This window comes from Lethenteron reissneri, chromosome 57, assembly GCF_015708825.2.
Source record: "Lethenteron reissneri isolate LAM-NWPU_2019-01 chromosome 57, ASM1570882v1, whole genome shotgun sequence".
Lineage (NCBI taxonomy): Eukaryota > Metazoa > Chordata > Hyperoartia > Petromyzontiformes > Petromyzontidae > Lethenteron > Lethenteron reissneri.
Window position 1 is genome coordinate 3,853,698 of NC_083835.1, and position 19,643 is coordinate 3,873,340.

General features: G+C 52.4%; 1 protein-coding gene across 1 annotated transcript in view; it reads right to left on the reverse strand.

Moving 5' to 3' along the window:
* Positions 1-19,643, reverse strand: part of LOC133357271 (E3 ubiquitin-protein ligase RNF13-like) — a 105,819-nt gene that overhangs the window by 56,349 nt on the left and 29,827 nt on the right. The window contains 3 exon segments of the mRNA XM_061575135.1: positions 2,864-2,951; positions 12,563-12,688; positions 18,617-18,694. Of these exon segments, the coding sequence (XP_061431119.1) occupies positions 2,864-2,951; positions 12,563-12,688; positions 18,617-18,694 (292 nt within the window).

Here is a 19,643-nt window from a genome sequence, read left to right on the forward strand (position 1 = left end):
AACGCTCGCAGAACAGCGTAACCGTGTGTTTTACATAACGGCCCGTGTAAGGATATGTCGTGGAACTACTTCAGAAAATACCTTCACTTTATCAGGCATGATGATTGCTCGTGAGGAACGTCCATTGCGGGCAGTTAAAAACCACATTTTTGTTTTTAATGAGACCATTTTGCCAGTATTAAAGTATGAAAAAATAAGAATAGGTTTCACCCTTTTTGGCGATAAAATAGGAGGTGTTAAGATGTTCAAACACCTTGAAAAATTTTTCTATTTGGTGTTTGAACATCTTAACACCTGTTTAATTGCCAGAAAGGGTAAAACCTATTCTTACTTTTTTCATACTATATTTTTCCATTAGCACAGCAAGAAATTCAACGAATTAAAACCAAAACAAACGTAACTCGACAATTTTTTTTTTGTGTCAATCGTTCGAGAACATCAACCGGCCACTCTTGATAAGAGGTCGAAAACGGGTTTTGATTCCTTACCCGTACCCGTACCCGGCCGCACCAGGGTCGCAAATGGGTACCTGTACCCGTACCCGGCCGGTTACGGGTACAGGTACCCATTCCCTACCCGTACCCTACCCGAAATGAGTGACAAACGGCTACTCACCAGTGACTCACGGCCTACCCGTACTCATACCCGGCCGCACCAGGGTCGCAAACGGCTACCCGTTTGCGACCCTGGTATCGGGTAGGGTATGGGTATCAGGTACCCGGTTGCGACCTCTGCTCTTGAGATCCACGTTCGGTCACGTGCGGCTGATACCCAGATTCGAACCCAGGCCCTCAACTGTGGCGGCACCGTGCCCCGACCCCCCCCCCCCCCCCCCCCGAGCCATCTGCCCGTCGTGCGAAAAAACAGCATTTAGTTTTTTTTCCATCTCGTTCACGCAAGTCCATGAAACCCCCGACGATTAAACCACTTCCGGATGCCCTGTGTCGGTGTTCCGGCTGTAACTTGAGTGTCAATTCCACGTGCGTTTCATGGTGCCCCCCCCCCCGCGGCTTTACCATCCCGCCCCGGGTTGCACGAATCGTTGCTTTGCGGCGCGCGCCACCGCACGTCGCGCACCCACGCTCTCCCACCGATGACACATCCCCTTCCTCGTAGTTGCCCCTCCAGATATACCCTCACTCGATCGACACGCGCTCACCGATTACCACCACCAGCTCAGTGGAGTCACCCGACCTCCGTAATGCACACAACCACACCCTTTCAACGCACACTACCACACCCTTTCATTTGCCTGCCACCAAACAACGCCGCTCCTCAAAGCATCACCCCCTCTTCCACTGCGTCTCTCCCACTCATAAGGTCAACATACATCGGTACGCAACTATTAACCCTCCTGTGTGGGACCCAAACTCGGCCTCTTGGTGTTCCTCCGTTACGCTTGCTCGTAGCGGCTTCTGGCTGGCCGTCTGGAACGCTCTTCCTTCACGATATTAGGACACCAACCGGAGCTATGCACTTTTAAATCATCTAGATTGAAAAGTCATTTCTTTAGAAACTGATTTTCGTGTGTTAGGTTTGCTGTCCTGCCTCGCACCTCCGATTAGCACGATTATCTACGTACGGTCTGAAAAAATAAAAACCACACACACGTACCCCTCGCGTTCCACCCATCTCTACTGCGTCTGACCGTACGCTGTACCGTCCCCCTAAGTTGTCTTTTTCCTCTTCAATAAAAAAAAAACTTCTGGTAAAATAATCCCCAGGCTGCATTGCTGCGCGCTCAAACAGCTGCTTGAGCGCGCGTGCTCCCAGCCACCCCATAAAAGGCTACGCACATTTGCACCCCTCCAACCCCTGACCCAGCTCACGATACTCAAGGCAGCAGCAGGAGCTATGGACAATATCCTGAGGACACGCGCAAAGCCTGATAGCACCCCCCCCCACCCCACCACCTCGACGGTATGGGTCGTTCCAAAAAAAAGTAAATAGGAAACAGCTGCTCCTTGAAAGGTGGCTTGGTAGATGGGGGAAGTTCGTTAAGCGACCGCTCGCTGCTGCTAAATAAGGCGCTTTCAAAGTATCCGAGTTTCAGGGTCTTTTCGGCCCGTTGCAGCAATCCTACCGAACTAAAAATGATCACGTCAAATTTAGAATGTCTAAAAACATCGCAGAACCGACAACGTGGCGTCCCGGATTATATCTAACCGAGTCCTTTATTGACACGACGTCACGTGGAAGCCAAGCCGGTTTGAGCCTGGACAGTGGTGTATGGTGGAGCGATCACCGCGCGTGCGTAACAGCTGCTGCTGTAGGGCTGTGCGGCCACATCGTGGTGCAGTGCGGAAAAATCCATCGTTATACTGTACTTCTATGCTCCAACGTCTTTGCTAACCCGCGACCGTCTGGAACGCTCTTCCTTTCGGTATTAGGAACCCACTGGGAGCTTTGCACTTTTAAATCGAGATTAAAACTGCTTCTTGTGTTTAGTTTGTCATCCTTCCCCCGCACCTCCGATTAGCACGGTTGGCTAATTAACAGGGCGTAAATAGTTCAACATACATTTGCTAGTCAGTCACAACCTATAACATCTAGGCATGCCCGCCTTTGTCAGCGACACTTGCCTTGACAAAAGAAGCTCAACATATTAACAGACGGTCAAACAACCCCCCAGTACCCACACAGCGTGGGTAGGCCTCCGTCCAGCAGTAAGATTGGCGAAAGGTCTGTGCATGTGTACATGTGCGTCGAGCAGACAGACCCCGTTGGCTCAAACCCTCCACCCCCTCCCTCTCGCCCCCAATTACCCCCCCCCCCCCCCCCACGGCTCCCTCCTCCCGACGCGCGAGACGGCGCTAATCCCGGGCGCAAGCGTTGACGAGCGGAAGCGCGTGCAGGCGCGTACCGTCGTCGGATGACATGGTGACCAGCTGCTCCGAGTTGATGTTGTGCACGATGGCAGCCTTGTAGCCGGCCTCCTGGGCTCGCAGCACCTGTTGGGAGACAGAGAAAGAGAGAGGTGGGAGAAGTAGAGATGGAGCCAGGGTGTGTGGCTGGAGTTCCGCCGTGCGCGGCTGACCCACGCCGTGCCGGCCTTCAAGGAGCAGTGGGCGATGGAGGAGGCCGTGTGCTCGGTGGCAGATGACGGGGAGCTCTGCGTGCAGTTATGAGCTACCCGTCGGAGGCCATCGGACTGCGAGAAGGGCTGCGTGCAGAACGAGAGAGAGCGAGAGAGTGAGCGAGTGAGCGAGAGAGTGAGCGAGAGAGTGAGCGAGTGAGTGAGCTAGAGAGTGAGCGAGAGAGTGAGCTAGAGAGTGAGCGAGAGAGTGAGTGAGAGGTGGGGGGTTTACATAAAGCAAAGTAAAAAAAAAATTACGAAATGATGAACCAAGCAAAGTGCCGACTACACCGAGCATCTTCTTGTTTCCACTGATCGTAAAAAAAAAGAGATGGAGAGAGACGGAGAGACGGACGGAGAGACGGAGGAAAAGACGGAGAGAGAGACGTAGAGTGGCCCGGTTAGGGTTTCCATAACGCGGAGTCGAGCTCCCACCGCCAAGAGCTTGGCTGTGAATCCAGGCTTCTTCCACCACTCGTGATCTAACCGAGTTCTCAAGCGCAGTGAGCGAGTTGATGTAGGCATGTTGAACTTCTTTCGCACCGTAGGTAGTCGACGACACTGGCCGTAGGCACGGGGGACGGACAACAAACTAAACACAAAAAGAGGTTCTAAACAAATGAGTGTTTAATCTAAGATTTAAAAGTGCATAGCTCAGATGGCATCCTAATATCGGAAGGAAGAGCTTTCCCGACGGTCGCAGAAGCGCATCTGAAAGCGCGCGATGCGGTGACCACCACCGTCTTTGTTCAATGGCCAGCCCCACCACCAAAGATTGCACAAAAACCAGTGCATGTGGAAATTTACAGCAGCCAAATACTCTAAAACATATTATTCTAAATGTGGAGGGAAAAACTGGGGGGACCCGGAGAAAAATCCACGCGACAACGGGGAGAGACACGCAACACCAAATATACAGCAGCAGGCGTCAGGGTCGAGATCTCACCCACGACCTCCTGCACACCAGGCGAGGGAGTTAACATCTCGCCACCGCGGCACATGTACACGTCCATTTGCTCAAGTCTTTGTTTTATTATTATTAAATAAAGCCTGCGTTAAAAAATAAAAAAGCCACGGCAACATACCAATGCGCCTGGAGGGGGGAAATAAAAAAACTTCTCTTCTTTAATCAGAAGCGCGACAATGCATCGATTCACACGGATTTGCTAAGTTCGGTCACAAGTAACCCCCCGTGACCCGCACACGGCCACGGGCAGGCCCTCATCCAGCTGTCGACTGACAATAAGGCCCTTCATGTGCAAGATACGGGGCCCCGACAAGTGTGAGCTTCATCACTCTGGAGGAGTTCTTCCCTCCCTCCCTCTCCCACCCTCCCTCTCCCTCCCTCTCTCCCTTCCTCCCTCCCTCCAACCCTCCCCCCCTCCCGCTCTCCCTTCCTCCCTCCCTCACTCCCACCCTCCCTCCCTCTCCCTCCCTCCCTCCCTCTCCCTCCCTCCCTCCCTCCCTCCCCCTCTCTTTTTTTTACGATCAGAAGAAACAAGAAGATGCTCGGTGTAGTCACCACTTTGCTTCGTTTCTTCATTTAGTTTTTTTTGGTTTTTTTTTCAATGCTTTGCTTTATGTGCCCCCTCCCCTGTTGAAATGAAAGATTTCACGAGAGATTTCACGCTCTGCTCTCCTTCTTCTTACCCCCCCCCTCTCTCTACCCCCCCTCTCTCTCTACCACTCCTCTCTCTCTACCCCCTCTCTCCCTACTCTATGTCTATGTTGCCCTGTTTTCTATTTAATCCTGCCCCTTCTCTGTCTCTTTGCTCTCCCCTCCCCCCCTGGCCTTTTCCCTTTTGGTTCAGCTCCCCTCCCCCCAATTAAAAGTAAACTATTTTTTTTATTTGACCAGGTAAAGCCCACTTATGAGAGGGCAGACAAGTGCAGGATGAGTCTGGGGGGCATCGCAAGTTTATTGCGCCGTCTCGCCTGACGCCACGGTGGCTAGGAGATGTTAACTACCTCGCCTGGTATACAACAGGTCGTGGATTCGATCCCTGGACCCTGACACCACGGTGGCTAGGAGATGTTAACTACCTCGCCTGGTATACAGGAGGTCGTGGGTTCGATCCCTGGACCTTGACGCCACGGTGGCTAGGAGATGTTAACTACCTCGCCTGGTATACGGGAGGTCGTGGGTTCGATCCCTGGACCCTGACGCCACGGTGGCTAGGAGATGTTAACTACCTCGCCTGGTATACGGGAGGTCGTGGATTCGATCCCTGGACCCTGACGCCACGGTGGCTAGATGTTAACTACCTCGCCTGGTATACAGGAGGTCGTGGGTTCGATCCCTGGACCCTGACGCCACGGTGGCTAGGAGATGTTAACTACTTCGCCTGGTATACGGGAGGTCGTGGGTTCGATCCCTGGACCCTGACGCCACGGTGGCTAGGAGATGTTAACTACCTCGCCTGGTATACGGGAGGTCGTGGGTTCGATCCCAGTCCCGACGCCACGGTGGCTAGGAGATGTTAACTACCTCGCCTGGTATACAGGAGGTCGTGGGTTCGATCCCAGTCCCGACGCCTGCTGCTGTATATTCGGAGTTTGAGGTGTCTCTCTCTCTCCGTGCTGGTGTGGATTTTTTTTTCCTCCGGCTCCTCCGGTTTTTCCCCTCTCCATTTAGAATCAACGTCACGCGTTTACAGCACATGGCTGCTAGAAATGTGCACGTGATAAGCCACTTTCGCTGAGCTACGATTTGTGGCCAGGTCGCTTCTGAAAAAGAGTTACACAGCTCAGCGGGCCTTACCTGGTGAAAAAAAAAGTTTTAGTTTTGAGTTTAGTTATGTGGTACGGAGCTGAAGCGAGGGAATGTGGGTAGCGGGCGAGGTACGTTAGGTGGCAGGGGCGAGACCTTAGGGACCGCTTAAAAGTTGTAAAGAAGAGTGCTGTGGATGACGGGAATGACAAAGAAAAAAAACAGAGGCACAACCAACAGTGCCTGGTTACAAACAAAGATAATATTCCTAGATACATATCAAATTCACGTTGAACAATCTTAACCGCAACCTATGTAGAAACAAATTCGCAACGTTCACCGCTCGTAAGCCGTAGAGAACACACACACACACGCCGCTGACGCGCAATAAACGTGGCGACTTTCAGACACGTCTGACAATTGCAAAGACCCACGTCATTTAACAAAACCAAAAGTGTACATCCTTCTTCTTGGTTCTTTCGGTAAAGTCACGTAGAGTGGAAATAATAAAATAATAAAAATAAAACATAATAAAATAATTCTCACGACGTTTCGGCCACAACGCAAGCAGCCGTCCTCAGGTGTAGAACAGGTCTGTCGAGAAGACAGACTCTGTCTTTTATTATTTCCATTCTACGTGACTTTACCGAAAGAACCAAGAAGATGAATCCCTGCAGTCACGAAAGCTTTAAATCGAAAGTGTACATCCTTAACAAAATATAGCCGGCTCATTGATAACGCTCCCATGTCCCCCTCCCAACGGGTCTGTCCGGGGAATTGGTCCACCCACACGGGATTAAACGGGGTCACGCAAAGTGGCTGGGCTCTTATTCAAATTGCCGAGGGTAAATACAAACCCACTGAGTTCAGAGTCGCAAGCAATCGCCCCCCCCCCACCCCACAAGAGTAGGAGCAGTAGATGCTCCTACTGTTGTGGAGTGACTCATGCAGCCAGCTATGACTGCAGAGTTTGGTGGTACGTGTTGTTTACGTCATTTATTGTGAAAATTCGGTCACAGTTCCTATGACCACTGTTTCATTGCTTTCATGGCTTTATTTTGGTGATTTTCGCTAAGTTTTTTGGTTTGGCCATGTTTTGTTTGTTGTAGTAGAGAGTTAGACTGATGGCCTTAATCTAAGTTGTCTTGTGGTTGTTGTTGTTTGACTTGCATCCCACTGGGATTTTTGCACATTTTTGTGTGCGGTGCTTTTTCTGCAATATTTTACTGTCTTTTCTTGGATTTTCTGTTTGCACTTAGTCACATATTCACTTTAAGATGTTTTTTGTTCATGTTGTTGTTTTTTGTTTGTTGCGGTTGCACCCGATTCAAGAGCTGAATGGCTCACAGGGCTACACCTAATCAATGAACTTGAACCCAGCCCAAACACGGTTCCGATTCAGTGTGAGTATAGGATTACACGCTTGGGCGGGCGAGTTGGATCCCTCTCACGGCCTTTTAGACGCAAAATGCGTGGCCTAAAATTTTTTGGCCAAAATGGACTCTGAACTTCAGCGAAGTTGTCGGCTGGCAGTGGATGAGGGGGGGGGAATCTCGTTTGGTGACACCTGCCGGTACCTTGCTGGTATTGCGACAGCAGCAGAAGCATCAATCTCATCGGTGTTGGTCAGAAAAAGAAAAAAATTATACTGGTAGGAACCTCTCGGTAACACCAGCCCACAGGGGATTATTGTGACCGTCGTGCAGGGAGGGGCTGGGTGGGGAGGGAGGGGCTGGGTGGGGAGGGGTGGCGAGGGAGGGGCTGGGTGGGGAGGGGAGGGTGGCAAGGGGCTGGGTGGGGAGGGTGGGGAGGGGCTGGGTGGGGAGGGTGGGGAGGGGCTGGGTGGAGAGGGTGGTGCTGGGTGGGGGGTGGGAGGGGAGGGGCTGGTCACCCCGTGGTGCCCTTATAAAACTCAACGTTTAACCTACTCACGCCGGCTTGTGCCCGCTGTCACAGTCGGGCATATTTGCGGAATACACCACGCCGCCGTTGACCGAGCAACCCAACGTTCCTACCAGCTCCCTCCGCAGGAATGTGTTAGCAGTGGTTCTCAATGCCCTTGGGGGACAGGAATGGACGAGGGGGGGGGGCTGCAGCATGGATACAGTGCAGGAACATTTTTGAATGCGTGCCAGCAACGTCAGCTCTATAGTTTCGGCTACAAAACAAGCTTGTACACAACATGAAACGGGTGTCTTTCTAAATGCTGCTTGCGTTGACCCGAGGCGTGCTCACGTGATCTCCGTGTAGTCTTGAGGCCTTGTGTGTATGTGTGTATAGCTTCTTTCACGCTGTATGTAGCCAACCGTGCTAATCGGCGGTGCGGGGTGAGGAAAACAAAGTAAGCACAAAAAAGCGGTTCTAAAGAAATTCGTTTTCAATCTAGGCGATGATTTAAAAGTGCATAGCTCCCAGTGGCTTCTTGATATCGGAAAGAAGAGCGTTCCAGACGGCCGCAGAAGCGCATCTGAAAGCGCCGCGCGTGATGCAGCCAGCAGCTAAAAGCCGCTGCCGCTGCTGCTGCTGCGAGAATGACCGGAGTTGGCGCTACGATGGTTTACGCTCCTTCGACGAGATCAGCGAGGCATTGTGGGGGCTCATTTGCGGCAATAAGCACTTTGCGTTTGGAACGATTGCGACCTCACGACGGCGTTGTTCGTTCGGCAACCGGTCAGATCTTGCAGTGCCTTTAGTAATTTGCGGGGGGCCAGTGGGGGGGCGAGGGGGGGGCACAGCGGGCAGCGCGGGGACCTGCGATCGTTGTTGGGAACGGGGGCGCGATGCCAAACAGGACGAGAACCACAGACGTACGTACAGTACAGAGTACAGTGTAGCGTTGTCTTCCTGCGGGGAAGAAAAACCCTGGGCAAGTAATTGAAACTACTGGCCAAACTAGAAACTCAAAACGACACTGCGGAACATTTCTAAGTCGTCCGAACGAGCACGGTTGGCTGCGTGCGGTGCGAAAAGAAGTTCGGCATACGGCACACGCGCACACACACGCACGCACGCACGTGCGTACACACGGACTGCCACGCGTATGGCCATTTCTCCATCCACTGCTAGATGATGGAGGGAGGCTGGGCCCCCCTGGTGCGCCGTGCGGGTCGTGGCGATTATGACTTCACCGCGTTCGCCCGTGCAGACTGGCGCAGGCGGGAAGCACGGGTGTGGTGTCGCGGACGTACAGTGCAGCGACGCGTACTAACCACGCTACCCTCGGGGCGGCGGGGGGCAAGTCTGAGAAGAGCACAATGAACGTGCAATGTCGGTGATCGCATGTCAAGCATGCAAGGCATGATGGGAGGGAGGGGGGGGAGGTGTGAATAATACCGGCGTGTGCTGTTCCAATTTCCCCGCCAGCCTTCGCTGTTCGCCATGTCGTGCAATAACCCGTCGTGCATTCCGACCGCCACCTCATGACTAAAATGCCGCTCGCCTCGCCAGATTCGCACCTCCGATTTGCACGGTCTGTGCTAAGTTCAACGCGGCACAGACATCGGCAGAGACCCGCAGGCTCGCGCGGAAACCCACGTACTCATCACGCAGAGAGAGAGAGTACCCGTGGACTGGCACACTGCTGCCAGACGCGCTGCTGCGACCGTCTGGAGGTGGGGCACATTCCCGGTCTTATTAGTGCGCCTTAGAAATGTACGTTTGTCATCATCTATTAAGATTATTGTCACATGGGAGTAAACAGGTGGCAGGTGACAGTCGGACAACGCTCGCAAGGGGACAGCGAGGTCGCCGGGTTTCTCGGCAAGACCCCCTCCTGCTGTACCGCCGGTGGAACACGTGGGGGTCAAAGTCATGCAAGGGAGTCCGTCGTACGGACATAAGCACGCTGAACGTCTTTCGTGCCGTACGTAGCCAGCCGCGCTCATCGGAGGTGCGGGGGAAGACTCGTTGCCTGGGATTGGAACCCGTACCGCCGCGGTGAGAGCGCCGAATCCTCCTAACCACAAAGGCGAGCAGGGGCCGGCAACCCGCGGCTACGGAGCCACACGCGGCGGGCTCTCTAAGGACCGCTTCCTATGACGTTATTTTATTAAGGAGCACCACCGTCTCGTATTCACCGCGTTGCATTGCGGCTCTTGAAATATTGAGAGGTTTTTTTTTTTTAGCGGATTCAAAAAAAATGTCTCTCCTTGATAGTTTTTTTTGGTAAAGTCACGAAGGTAAAAAATGGAAAAAAAAACAATTTAATTTTTTACCTACATGACTTGACCGAAAAAACTAAGAGTATGAATCCTTGCAGTCACGAAAGCTTCAAATCTCTCCTTGATATTTTGGTCGCCGACACCTGCACTAGCACACCACTAGACCACCATCAGCGTGTCACTCGTCACACGTGTGAGGAGGAGGAGGACGACGACGACGACGAAGCCATCGACGTTGCGAGTAACAAGGACGGTTGTGCCGCATGTTTAAACCGGGGCGTAACCATTCACTGCCGCTGCGGTGGCGCAACGGAGAAACACATCCGTCAACTTAGGTTAGGTGCCCTGCCTCGTGTAACCGGTTGTGCCTCTGGCATAACAAAACCGCTTGGGCGCGTGTACAGTGGCCCTGTGCTGTGCTTGTTGCGGCGGATAAGCGCGTGCGCGTGTGGGTGGGGGGCTGTGGGGGTGGGGTAGGAGCGGTGGCGTAGCGGTTAGCGTGCTACGGACCCAGCGAACCGGGTTCGATTCCCGCTCACGGCCACCAACACACGGTGACGATCATCTGAACCGGTCCTGGGCCTCCCCTAGGTGGACTCGGCCTCAAATGAGTACCCGGTGCGGTGCGTAACATCATCGCCACCGGGGAGACAAAAGGCAGACGGGCGTGGTGCTGGCCACCCACCCCCTCGTGTGCGGCGCCGGCCTTCATAGGTGCTGCTCGCTAACGGCACTTGCCCCGACAGTCTGTTAAGGCTGTGCGGGGGACCTTTGTCTTTAGTGGGGCGGGGGGCTAGGGGGAAGTGGTGATGGAGGGGAGGATGGGGGAGCAGTCGCTGGAGGCACCTGTTGACATTCTTCGGGCCTCCACTTTACTTTCACCACTGCGCATGTTTTTTGCGATTCAGAATATTTATTTATCCTTGAGGAATCCGATGAGCTGTGAACCTCAGGAGGGGTTGTATCCCGCTCTGTGTTGTTCTGCACCATGTCCGAACTTTAACCCCCCCCCACTGAGCTATACAGCTCTTTTTCAGAAGCGACCGGGCCACAAATGATAGCTCAACGAAGCGGCATTATCAACGTGGAAATGTATAGCAGCCAAATGCTCTCAACGGCATGTTTCTAAATGTGGGGGGACAAAACGGAGGACCCGGGGAGAAATACACGCGACCACAGGGGGGAACATGCAAGCTCCAAATATACAGGCGTCAGGGTCGTGATCGAACCCACGACGACCTCCTTGTATACCCGGCGAGGTAGATAACATCTCGCCACCTTGGCACACGCGGGCTGACGAAGAAAATGCAACAGAGGCTGAAGGGCGCGCGAAAGAAGCGTGGAGAGGCGCAAGCTTGGAATTCCACCGACGGACGCGCCGAGCAACGCACGGATTCGTGAACGTGCGCAAAATCAGAGAGAGACATCGCGATGATTGCGAAGAAGCGCAAACGTGGCCGTGGGGCAGGACGCGTCTAGCCCAGTGGTTCTCAAGAGCGCGGTTCCTCACCACCGCCAAGTGGTCCCGCGGTGGCTGCGATGCAAACGCAACGGTTTGATCCCGACAATAATGACCTTTGGTTTCGGACATTAATTAATATTTTGTTACAGGTGATGTTGACCGTAATTTAAATACCCTAACATCTAAATGCCCCCACACCCCACCCCGCCCCTAAACCTTATGGCTGCGTTCAATAAATAAAAACGCTTTAATGTTCCGGTAATATGAATCATTTTGTGTGTCACTGGCATCATTCAGACAGAGAGAGAGAGTTGAATGCGTCTTGTCACCACCAGGGCCTTGGGGGCAGCCTGCGGGAATGTTGGCATCGGGGCGAGCGGTCCGCGGGGCGAAACGAGTTGGAGAAACACTGGGGTCGACTCGGGAAGAGGGAGTGGCACTCGAAAGATGGACTCAAGGGACGTCCACCGCTGGAGACGAGCCGAGTTAGACGGGGCCAACTCGGCTCGCGTGCGCGCATTAAACGGATTGTTACTTTTTTCGATTTAAAGCTTTCGTGACTGCAGGGATTCACCTTCTTGGTTCTTTCGGTAAAGTCACATAGAAGGGAAGTAATAAAATAATAAAAATAAAACATATTTTATTATGTTTAAAAATAATAAAATAACAATTTTTTTATTATGTTTTATTTTTATTATTTTATTACTTCCCTTCTACGTGACTTTACCGAAAGAACCAAGAGGATTGTTACTTGACTGGAGCGTGCGAGATGGCGATGTCTCGGAGGCCTTCATCCAGCAGTGGAATGACCGTGGATTCTAAAAGGCATATTAACGACGTGGTTTTGCCATTCTGTCCAGAGGACAATCTGGTCCACGTTCATACTTATCACCATTCAGCGGGACTTGTTGTCTATCTACTGCTGGATGAAAGCCTCTACTCCCATGCCCGTCGGTCCGGTGCTGCGACAGCCCGTCCCACTCCTGCACACGTAAACACCAACCGATTCCATCGTTCCGTCTCCGCGGCGGCGGTCAACCCCCCCTCCTGGGACGCGTTTCTCTCCCTCGGCCGCCTCTCCGTCACGTGCATCGACCAAAGGGGTTCACCGAGGTCACCGCGGGGGGGGGGGCACCCATCACCAGGAGACCGACCTTGATGTCAAAGTTGCAGCCGCCCCTGCGGATGAGGGCGATGAAGTAGGTGGCGTTGTGCATCTTGGGCGGAGGGCTCAGTATGTGGCAGCCTTCCTCTTCCGGCTGCACGGGCACCAGGTAACCCTAGGGGAAGGGGGGGGGGTCGCAGGCACACGGAACGCCACCACTAAATTGAATGCGTCTTTGATAGATTAAAAAAAAACTTTCCATCGAATGATAATTGGTTTTTTACCCTTTTATCTGGCAACAAAACTGACACCTTTTTTTTACTACAAGGAGTCATTTTTGCATAGACCACGATACCTGCAGTCATTACGTGGTCTATGCAAACATGACTCCTTGTAGTAAAAAAAGGTGTCAGATTTGTTGCCAGATAAAAGGGTAAAAAAAAACAATTATCATATTTTTCACTGGCAAATGAGGTTCCAATGGTGTAAATGCTTTCCATCGAAAGTTTCATGGTGGCTTTTGTTCGAGCTGTCCGCGAGACAGATTAAAAAACTCTCCAGTAGTGGTGCGACTGTGGTCATCCAGAACAGACCGTACAACGTTTCGTGCCCGATCCACAAATATGAAGGCGACGTCACTGCGACGATACACTGCTCCGCTATTCCTGGCGCGCTTATCTGGCTTGACCACCTGAACGTTAAATTGGAATCAGCCGGTCGACAGAAGAAGCAGATGACTAATTCTACTCTAAGAGTTGGTGGGTCACACACACCGATGGGATCATGATAATTGGTTTTTTACCCTTTTATCTGGCAACAAAACTGACACCTTTTTTGTTGCCAGATAGAAGGATAAAAAACCAATTATCATATTTTTTACTGGCAAATGAGGTTCCAATGATGTAGATGGGATCATCTTTTTACGTAAGCCAAGATGCCTGGAGGGGGTGGTAAGATGTCAAAGAGAAGGCAGTATCATCAAGAACGGCTTCTGAAGCTGTCGGTGTACAATTTGTTTTGTCCCTTCTTATGGGTCGGGAAGCTATGGGTCATTTAGTCACACAAATATAACAAAAAAAATCACGCGCAAATTTTTTTGCCAAACATTCCACGGAGGGACTTTCTGAAAACGAGCGCTGGCAAATGGTCTTGGATGACCAAAATCGCCCGGAACGCGCTCAATCTCACCTGACCTCGGAAAGCTAGGCAGGTTCAAGCCTCGACAGTGCGTAGATGGGCAGGTCGTTCTAGGCCGCCGCTGTGGGGCTATGTCGAGGTGCGGGGTTTTGCGCAGCCCCAGGGCAGCGCAAAAGAGATCCACAGTTTTCACTTCACTTCTACTCTCCCACATCCACGCGACCCGCCTTCGCCGACACGCACCGGACCAGAGCGGTGAAGTGCGCTCAAATAATCTACGCGGCCCGCACGGCGTGGGGAGGCCCTCATTCGGCAGTGGATTGACACCGATACCATGAAAACGAAGAGACTTGCTGCATATGGTTTGTGTGGGAGGGCTGGTGAATGGATGGATTCAAGATCTGTTTGGGCAAGTGCAAGGAGTATACAGTAAGGTGGTGGAGCGATGCCCGAATGAACCCAGTGACCTCTGTTAGATTCCCGACCATGGCTAACATCAGTGGCGGGTGATATATCTGAACCGGCCGTGGACATCCCGTCTTCAAAGATGTTAACTACCTCGCCTGGTATACAGGAGGTCGTGGGTTCGATCTCGACCCTGACGCCTGCTTGCATATTTAGAGTTTGCGTGTCTCCGTGGTGAGATGTTAACTACCTCACCTGGTGTACAGGAGGTCGTGGGTTCGATCCTGACCCTGATTTGGAGTTTGCGTGTCTCTCTCTCTCTCCGTGGTGAGATGTTAACTACATCGCCTGGTGTACAGGAAGTCGTGGGGTCGATCCCGACCCTGACGCCTGTTGCATATTTGGAGTTTGCGTGTCTCCGTGATGAGATGTTAACTACCTCGCCTGGTGTACAGGAGGTCGTGGGTTCGATCCTGACCCTGATTTGGGGTTTGCATGTCTCTCTCTCTCCGTGGTGAGATGTTAACTACCTCGCCTGGTATACAGGAGGTTGTGGGTTCGATCCCGATCCCTGTATGCCTGGAGTTTGCGTGTCTCTCTCTCTCCCCGTGGTCGCGTGGATTATTTCTCCGGGTCCTCCGCTTTTTCCCTCCACATTTAGACTCAACGTGCATTTAGCGTATTTGGCTGCTATTAATTTCCACATGATGATGAGCCACCTCGTTGAGCTATCATTTGTGGCCAGGTCGCTTGTGAAAAAGAGCTAAAGAGCTCAGTGGGCCCTACCTGGTAAAATAGTAGTAGTAGTACTAACCCGCACTGACCAGCCTGATGAAATATGCTCCAAACAACCCCGGGGGTACCACGCGTTGATGAAGAGGCCAAGATAGAGCAGTGTGGCCTGCCAAAAGGGCTTCGTCTGTACGTGTGAATGTTGTTGGGGCTCGGGGTGGCGCTGCAGTGGCGTGTGGGAGTGTGGGGTCGTGGTGGGAGGTTGGGGAGCGGAGGAGGAGGCAAGACCCCACTTGAATTCCCGCAGACGTCCGTGTGTGTGTGTGTGCGTGTGTGTGCGTGCGTGTGTGCATGTGTGTGTGTGTGTGCGCGTGTGCGTGCATGTGTGTGTGTGTGCGCGTGTGCGTGTGCGTGTGCGTCTGTGTGTGTGTGTCTGTGTGTGTGTGTGTGCGTGCGTGTGCGTGTGTGCGTGTGCGTGTGTGCGTGTGTGTGCGTGTGTCTGTGTGTGTGTGGGGGCTTTGGCACCATCTGTCATTCACGGCGCGGTGACAGGACCGAGCTGAAACTATCCGTTCAGTCAGAAAGAGCGAGACGGAGATTGGTGAATGCGATCACTCAACCAACGACAACATTGAAATGCGTGGTGAATTACTGACGTTACTACTTTTTTAAGTATATATACATATAAAGTGTGGAATCTGCCATCCTGTGCGGTGGGCACAACGGATTTGCAATCCCGACACGGCAGTTAAAACAGAGGGGCACGTTTCTTAAATCCGCTCCTACCGCCCCACGCCACGTCTCGTCCAGCTAACAGCACAAAATGTTTGCACCGCAGTTAGCGTGTGGTGGCGTAAACTGTGCGCACTCCCACCTCTTCAAAAGGAAACTGTCCAGCGTGGAAGAGTAGGCCAAACGAGTCACGCTTTCTAGAGCCCCCTCCAGTGGAGGGCCATCAATAAAATGACAAAGAGCTGTTCATCATTATCATTCCTTCATATTTTATTAAACGAGATGTTAAAATAGCGACGAGCTCGCTTCACACACAGGGCATTGTGTGCGTCACACTGTCGCTGCATAATTACTTCCATGGCCGCTCATTCAACGGCGGGGGGGGCGGTGGCGGTGGTGGGAGTGTGTGGCTTTTCTCTCTCTCTCTCAGTTTCTTGAGTCCCACTTAGCACGCCTGCCAACGTCTTAACGTCGCCAAATAAGGGCCAACCCCCCCACCAGAGGTCGCAACCGGGTACCCGATACCCGTACCCTACCCGATACCCGGCTACCCGTACCCGGCCGGGTACGGGTACCCGTTTGCGACCCTGGTGCGGCCGGGTACGGGTACGGGTAGGCCGTGAGTCACTGGTGAGTAACCGTTTGTCACTCATTTCGGGTAGGGTACGGGTACGGGTAGGGAAAAGGTACCCGTTTGCGACCTCTGCCCCCCACCCACCCCCCTCTGTTAGTCCGGGCGGTGACGTCACTCCGTCTCGAGCTGGGGAGGGCACGTAGCATGGAGCTACAGCGCCCCTTAGAGGCGAGGTGCCCTCCGTGCTCCTGAGCTACCAGCGAGGACGACTTGTTTTGGCACGGCAAGGTTTGTGCTGAACTTCGTTCGCGACCGTTAAGTAGCCGACTGCACTGATCGGAGGTGTTGGGGGGGAAGGACAACAGTCTATGGGTCTCTGTGTGAGTCTGTGGGTCTCTGTGTGAGTCTATGGGTCTCTGTGTGAGTCTATGGGTCTCTGTGTGAGTCTGTGGGTCTCTGTGTGAGTCTATGGGTCTCTGTGTGAGTCTGTGGGTCTCTGTGTGAGTCTATGGGTCTCTGTGCGAGTCTATGGGTCTCTGTGTGAGTCTATGGGTCTCTGTGTGAGTCTATGGGTTTCTGTGTGAGTCTATGGGTCTCTGTGCGAGTCTGTGGGTCTCTGTGTGAGTCTATGGGTCTCTGTGTGAGTCTATGGGTTTCTGTGTGAGTCTATGGGTCTCTGTGCGAGTCTATGGGGTCTCTGTGCGAGTCTATGGGTCTCTGTGTGAGTCTGTGGGTCTCTGTGTGAGTCTATGGGTCTCTGTGTGAGTCTATGGGTCTCTGTGTGAGTCTATGGGTCTCTGTGTGAGTCTATGGGTCTCTGTGTGAGTCTATGGGTCTCTGTGCGAGCCTATGGGTCTCTGTGCGAGTCTATGGGTCTCTGTGCTAGTTTATGAGTCTCTGTGTGAGTCTATGGGTCTCTGTGTGAGTCTATGGGTCGCTGTGCGAGTCTATGGGTCTCTGTGCGAGTCTATGGGGTCTCTGTGCGAGTCTATGTGTCTGTGTGAGTCTATGGGTCTCTGTGAGTCTATGGGTCTCTGTGTGATTCAATGGGTCTCTGTGCGAGTCTATGGGTCTCTGTGCGATTCTATGGGGTCTCTGTGCGAGTCTATGGGTCTCTGTGTGATTCTATGGGTCTCTGTGCGAGTCTATGGGTCTCTGTGAGTCTATGGGTCTCTGTGTGAGTCTATGGGTCTCTGTGCGAGTCTATGGGTCTCTGTGAGTCTATGGGTCTCTGTGCGAGTCTATGGGTCTCTGTGCGAGTCTATGGGTCTGTGTGAGTCTATGGGTCTCTGTGCGAGTCTATGGGTCTGTGCGATTCTATTGGTCTCTGTGCGAGACTAGGGATGTTGAACTTTTCTCGCGCCATTGCATAGCCAATTGTGCTAATCTACAGGCGTTACGGTCGTAATGGAACCCGGTGATGCTGCGTTGGCAGTGGTGCACGAGCCTCATGAACCCTTTCCCACCCCGAGACGTCTGCAAGTTGCAGGGTGGGTGGGTGTCCCGTTCACCGCCGAATCTCGGAACGCACGAGCGGTTCGGCGTTAATTATTTAGAGAGGCGGAGTAGCACCACCGTTTGTCAAGACGTTGCGCTCACCGCAGAGAACCCAAGCGATGCAACCGCACTCCACAATATCTGGCGCCAAACTGTGCCACGCACGCCCCTTCCTGCACGGCCTTGTGGGAGCCTCGGTAATCGATGAAGTCGACGTACATCATCGGAGTGGCAAAAGGGTTGCAAGACTATATCACGTAAATATGCAACCGATGGGAGTCCGGATATTCGCTCTGCCGCCTTCTGCCCGGCGAGCCAGGATATATGGAAGCTCGACGACCACAGGAATTGGAGTTTCAAAACCTCGCGCGATCTACCAGCCCTCGCTGCCTACGTCACTGTGGGATTACCGGCGTGCGCCACCACCGCCGCCTGGCAAAAGAGTTGGGCGCAAACAAGATGCAAAATATACAAAAAGTTCAAATAAAATCGACAACAAAAAAACTCTCCTCCGCCCGACGCCGCCAATTAAATGAAGGCGTCACGTGATGGAGTGTGCCAATTTATCGACCGCTTCAGCAGCACCACCACCGGTGAGTGTGCGTTGCTGGAGAGCGATCCACTCGCGCGTTTAACAGCTGGGCGCGGACGTTTCGCCCATCGTTACAACATGGCATCATCGTGCAGCTGCCAGGCTTGCGACACGCGTTTGATTATTTTTTTTTACTCGTGCGATCTGACCCCAAAAATCAATTGTGATTTATAACACTGGTCGCGAAAGCCAAAGCTGTAAAACAAACAAATAATCAAACACTATAATAGAAAAACATTTCAGCCGGTACGCGCGTGAAAACTAACGTTGACCGAGTGTCGCAATTCGGGACAGATGACTCAATTTAAAAACCGTTGCAATGTTTTCCCGTCTGTCAACAAAACGAAAACTGAACACATCTATTTGCTTATTTGCACGCAAAGAGGCACAATCGTGAGAGCGGCGATCATCGAGGCGGCTCTCTGCACACCAACCTTGAGGCCTTGCTCGGGCAGCTGATTGCCGAAGGAGGAGAGGCGGTCATCGAACATCGTTGAATAGTTGTCCCGCGTCTGCCGGCGACAGATTACGATTCACGGTTATACAACGTGGGACCCACCGCGCCGTTGAAATGCCACTGGGGCACCAGGCGCTGCGCAAAAAAAGCAGGGCACAAACCACCACGCACACACACAGCATTCTCCAAACATGCCAGACATACTTTAGCCCCTCAGTATTAGTTAGACTTTGTAATTTTAGTATAGTTAGACTGTATACCACTTATGTAAGTTTAAAGATTCCTACATGTTGAATGTATGCACCTTCCTGCCATAGTAAATTCCTTGTCTGTGCAAACTTTCATGGCGAATAAAACCATTTCTGATTCTGATTTCTGATTCTGATTCTAAGATGCCTCCTGAAAGCGGGGAAACCCAGATAAGCGCCGCCCCAGCCAATGCCAATGACGTCACCAGGCTCTCAGCCTATCGTCTCCCGTCCGGTGGCGCATGCGGAATCGAGGTGATATGTCCCCAACTGTGTTGGTTAGTGGGGTAATAGAAGTGAAAATCGGCAGAGTCATCGATTAGTTAAATAATCCAACTGAAAATTGGTAGAGTCGTCGAATGAGTGAAGTAATGGGGTATCCCCCAGCTGTACAAACAAGAGGCCCGTCTCCGGATGGGATGAGTCAGATACAACGGACATCAGTTACACAGAAACGTTTCCGGAATTACTGACTTGATTTTACAATTTGCGTGCGCTGAGGGCCGTTCTTCATGAACTTTGAAGTTGGATAACTTCAAAGCTCACGGGGTGCATTGATTTCAATAACATCTGCGGTCAGAAAAACAAGTTTATATTTCGTCCTCTAACTAACCGGCAGCCATTGCGTTTTCGTCGAGACCAAACACACGCGTTAATACTTTAGCGATTTCTGCAGAGGCAGAAACTCGAACAGGACACATAAACACTTTTACGAGAGCATCCTCCCGGCACACACACACACACACAGACACGCAC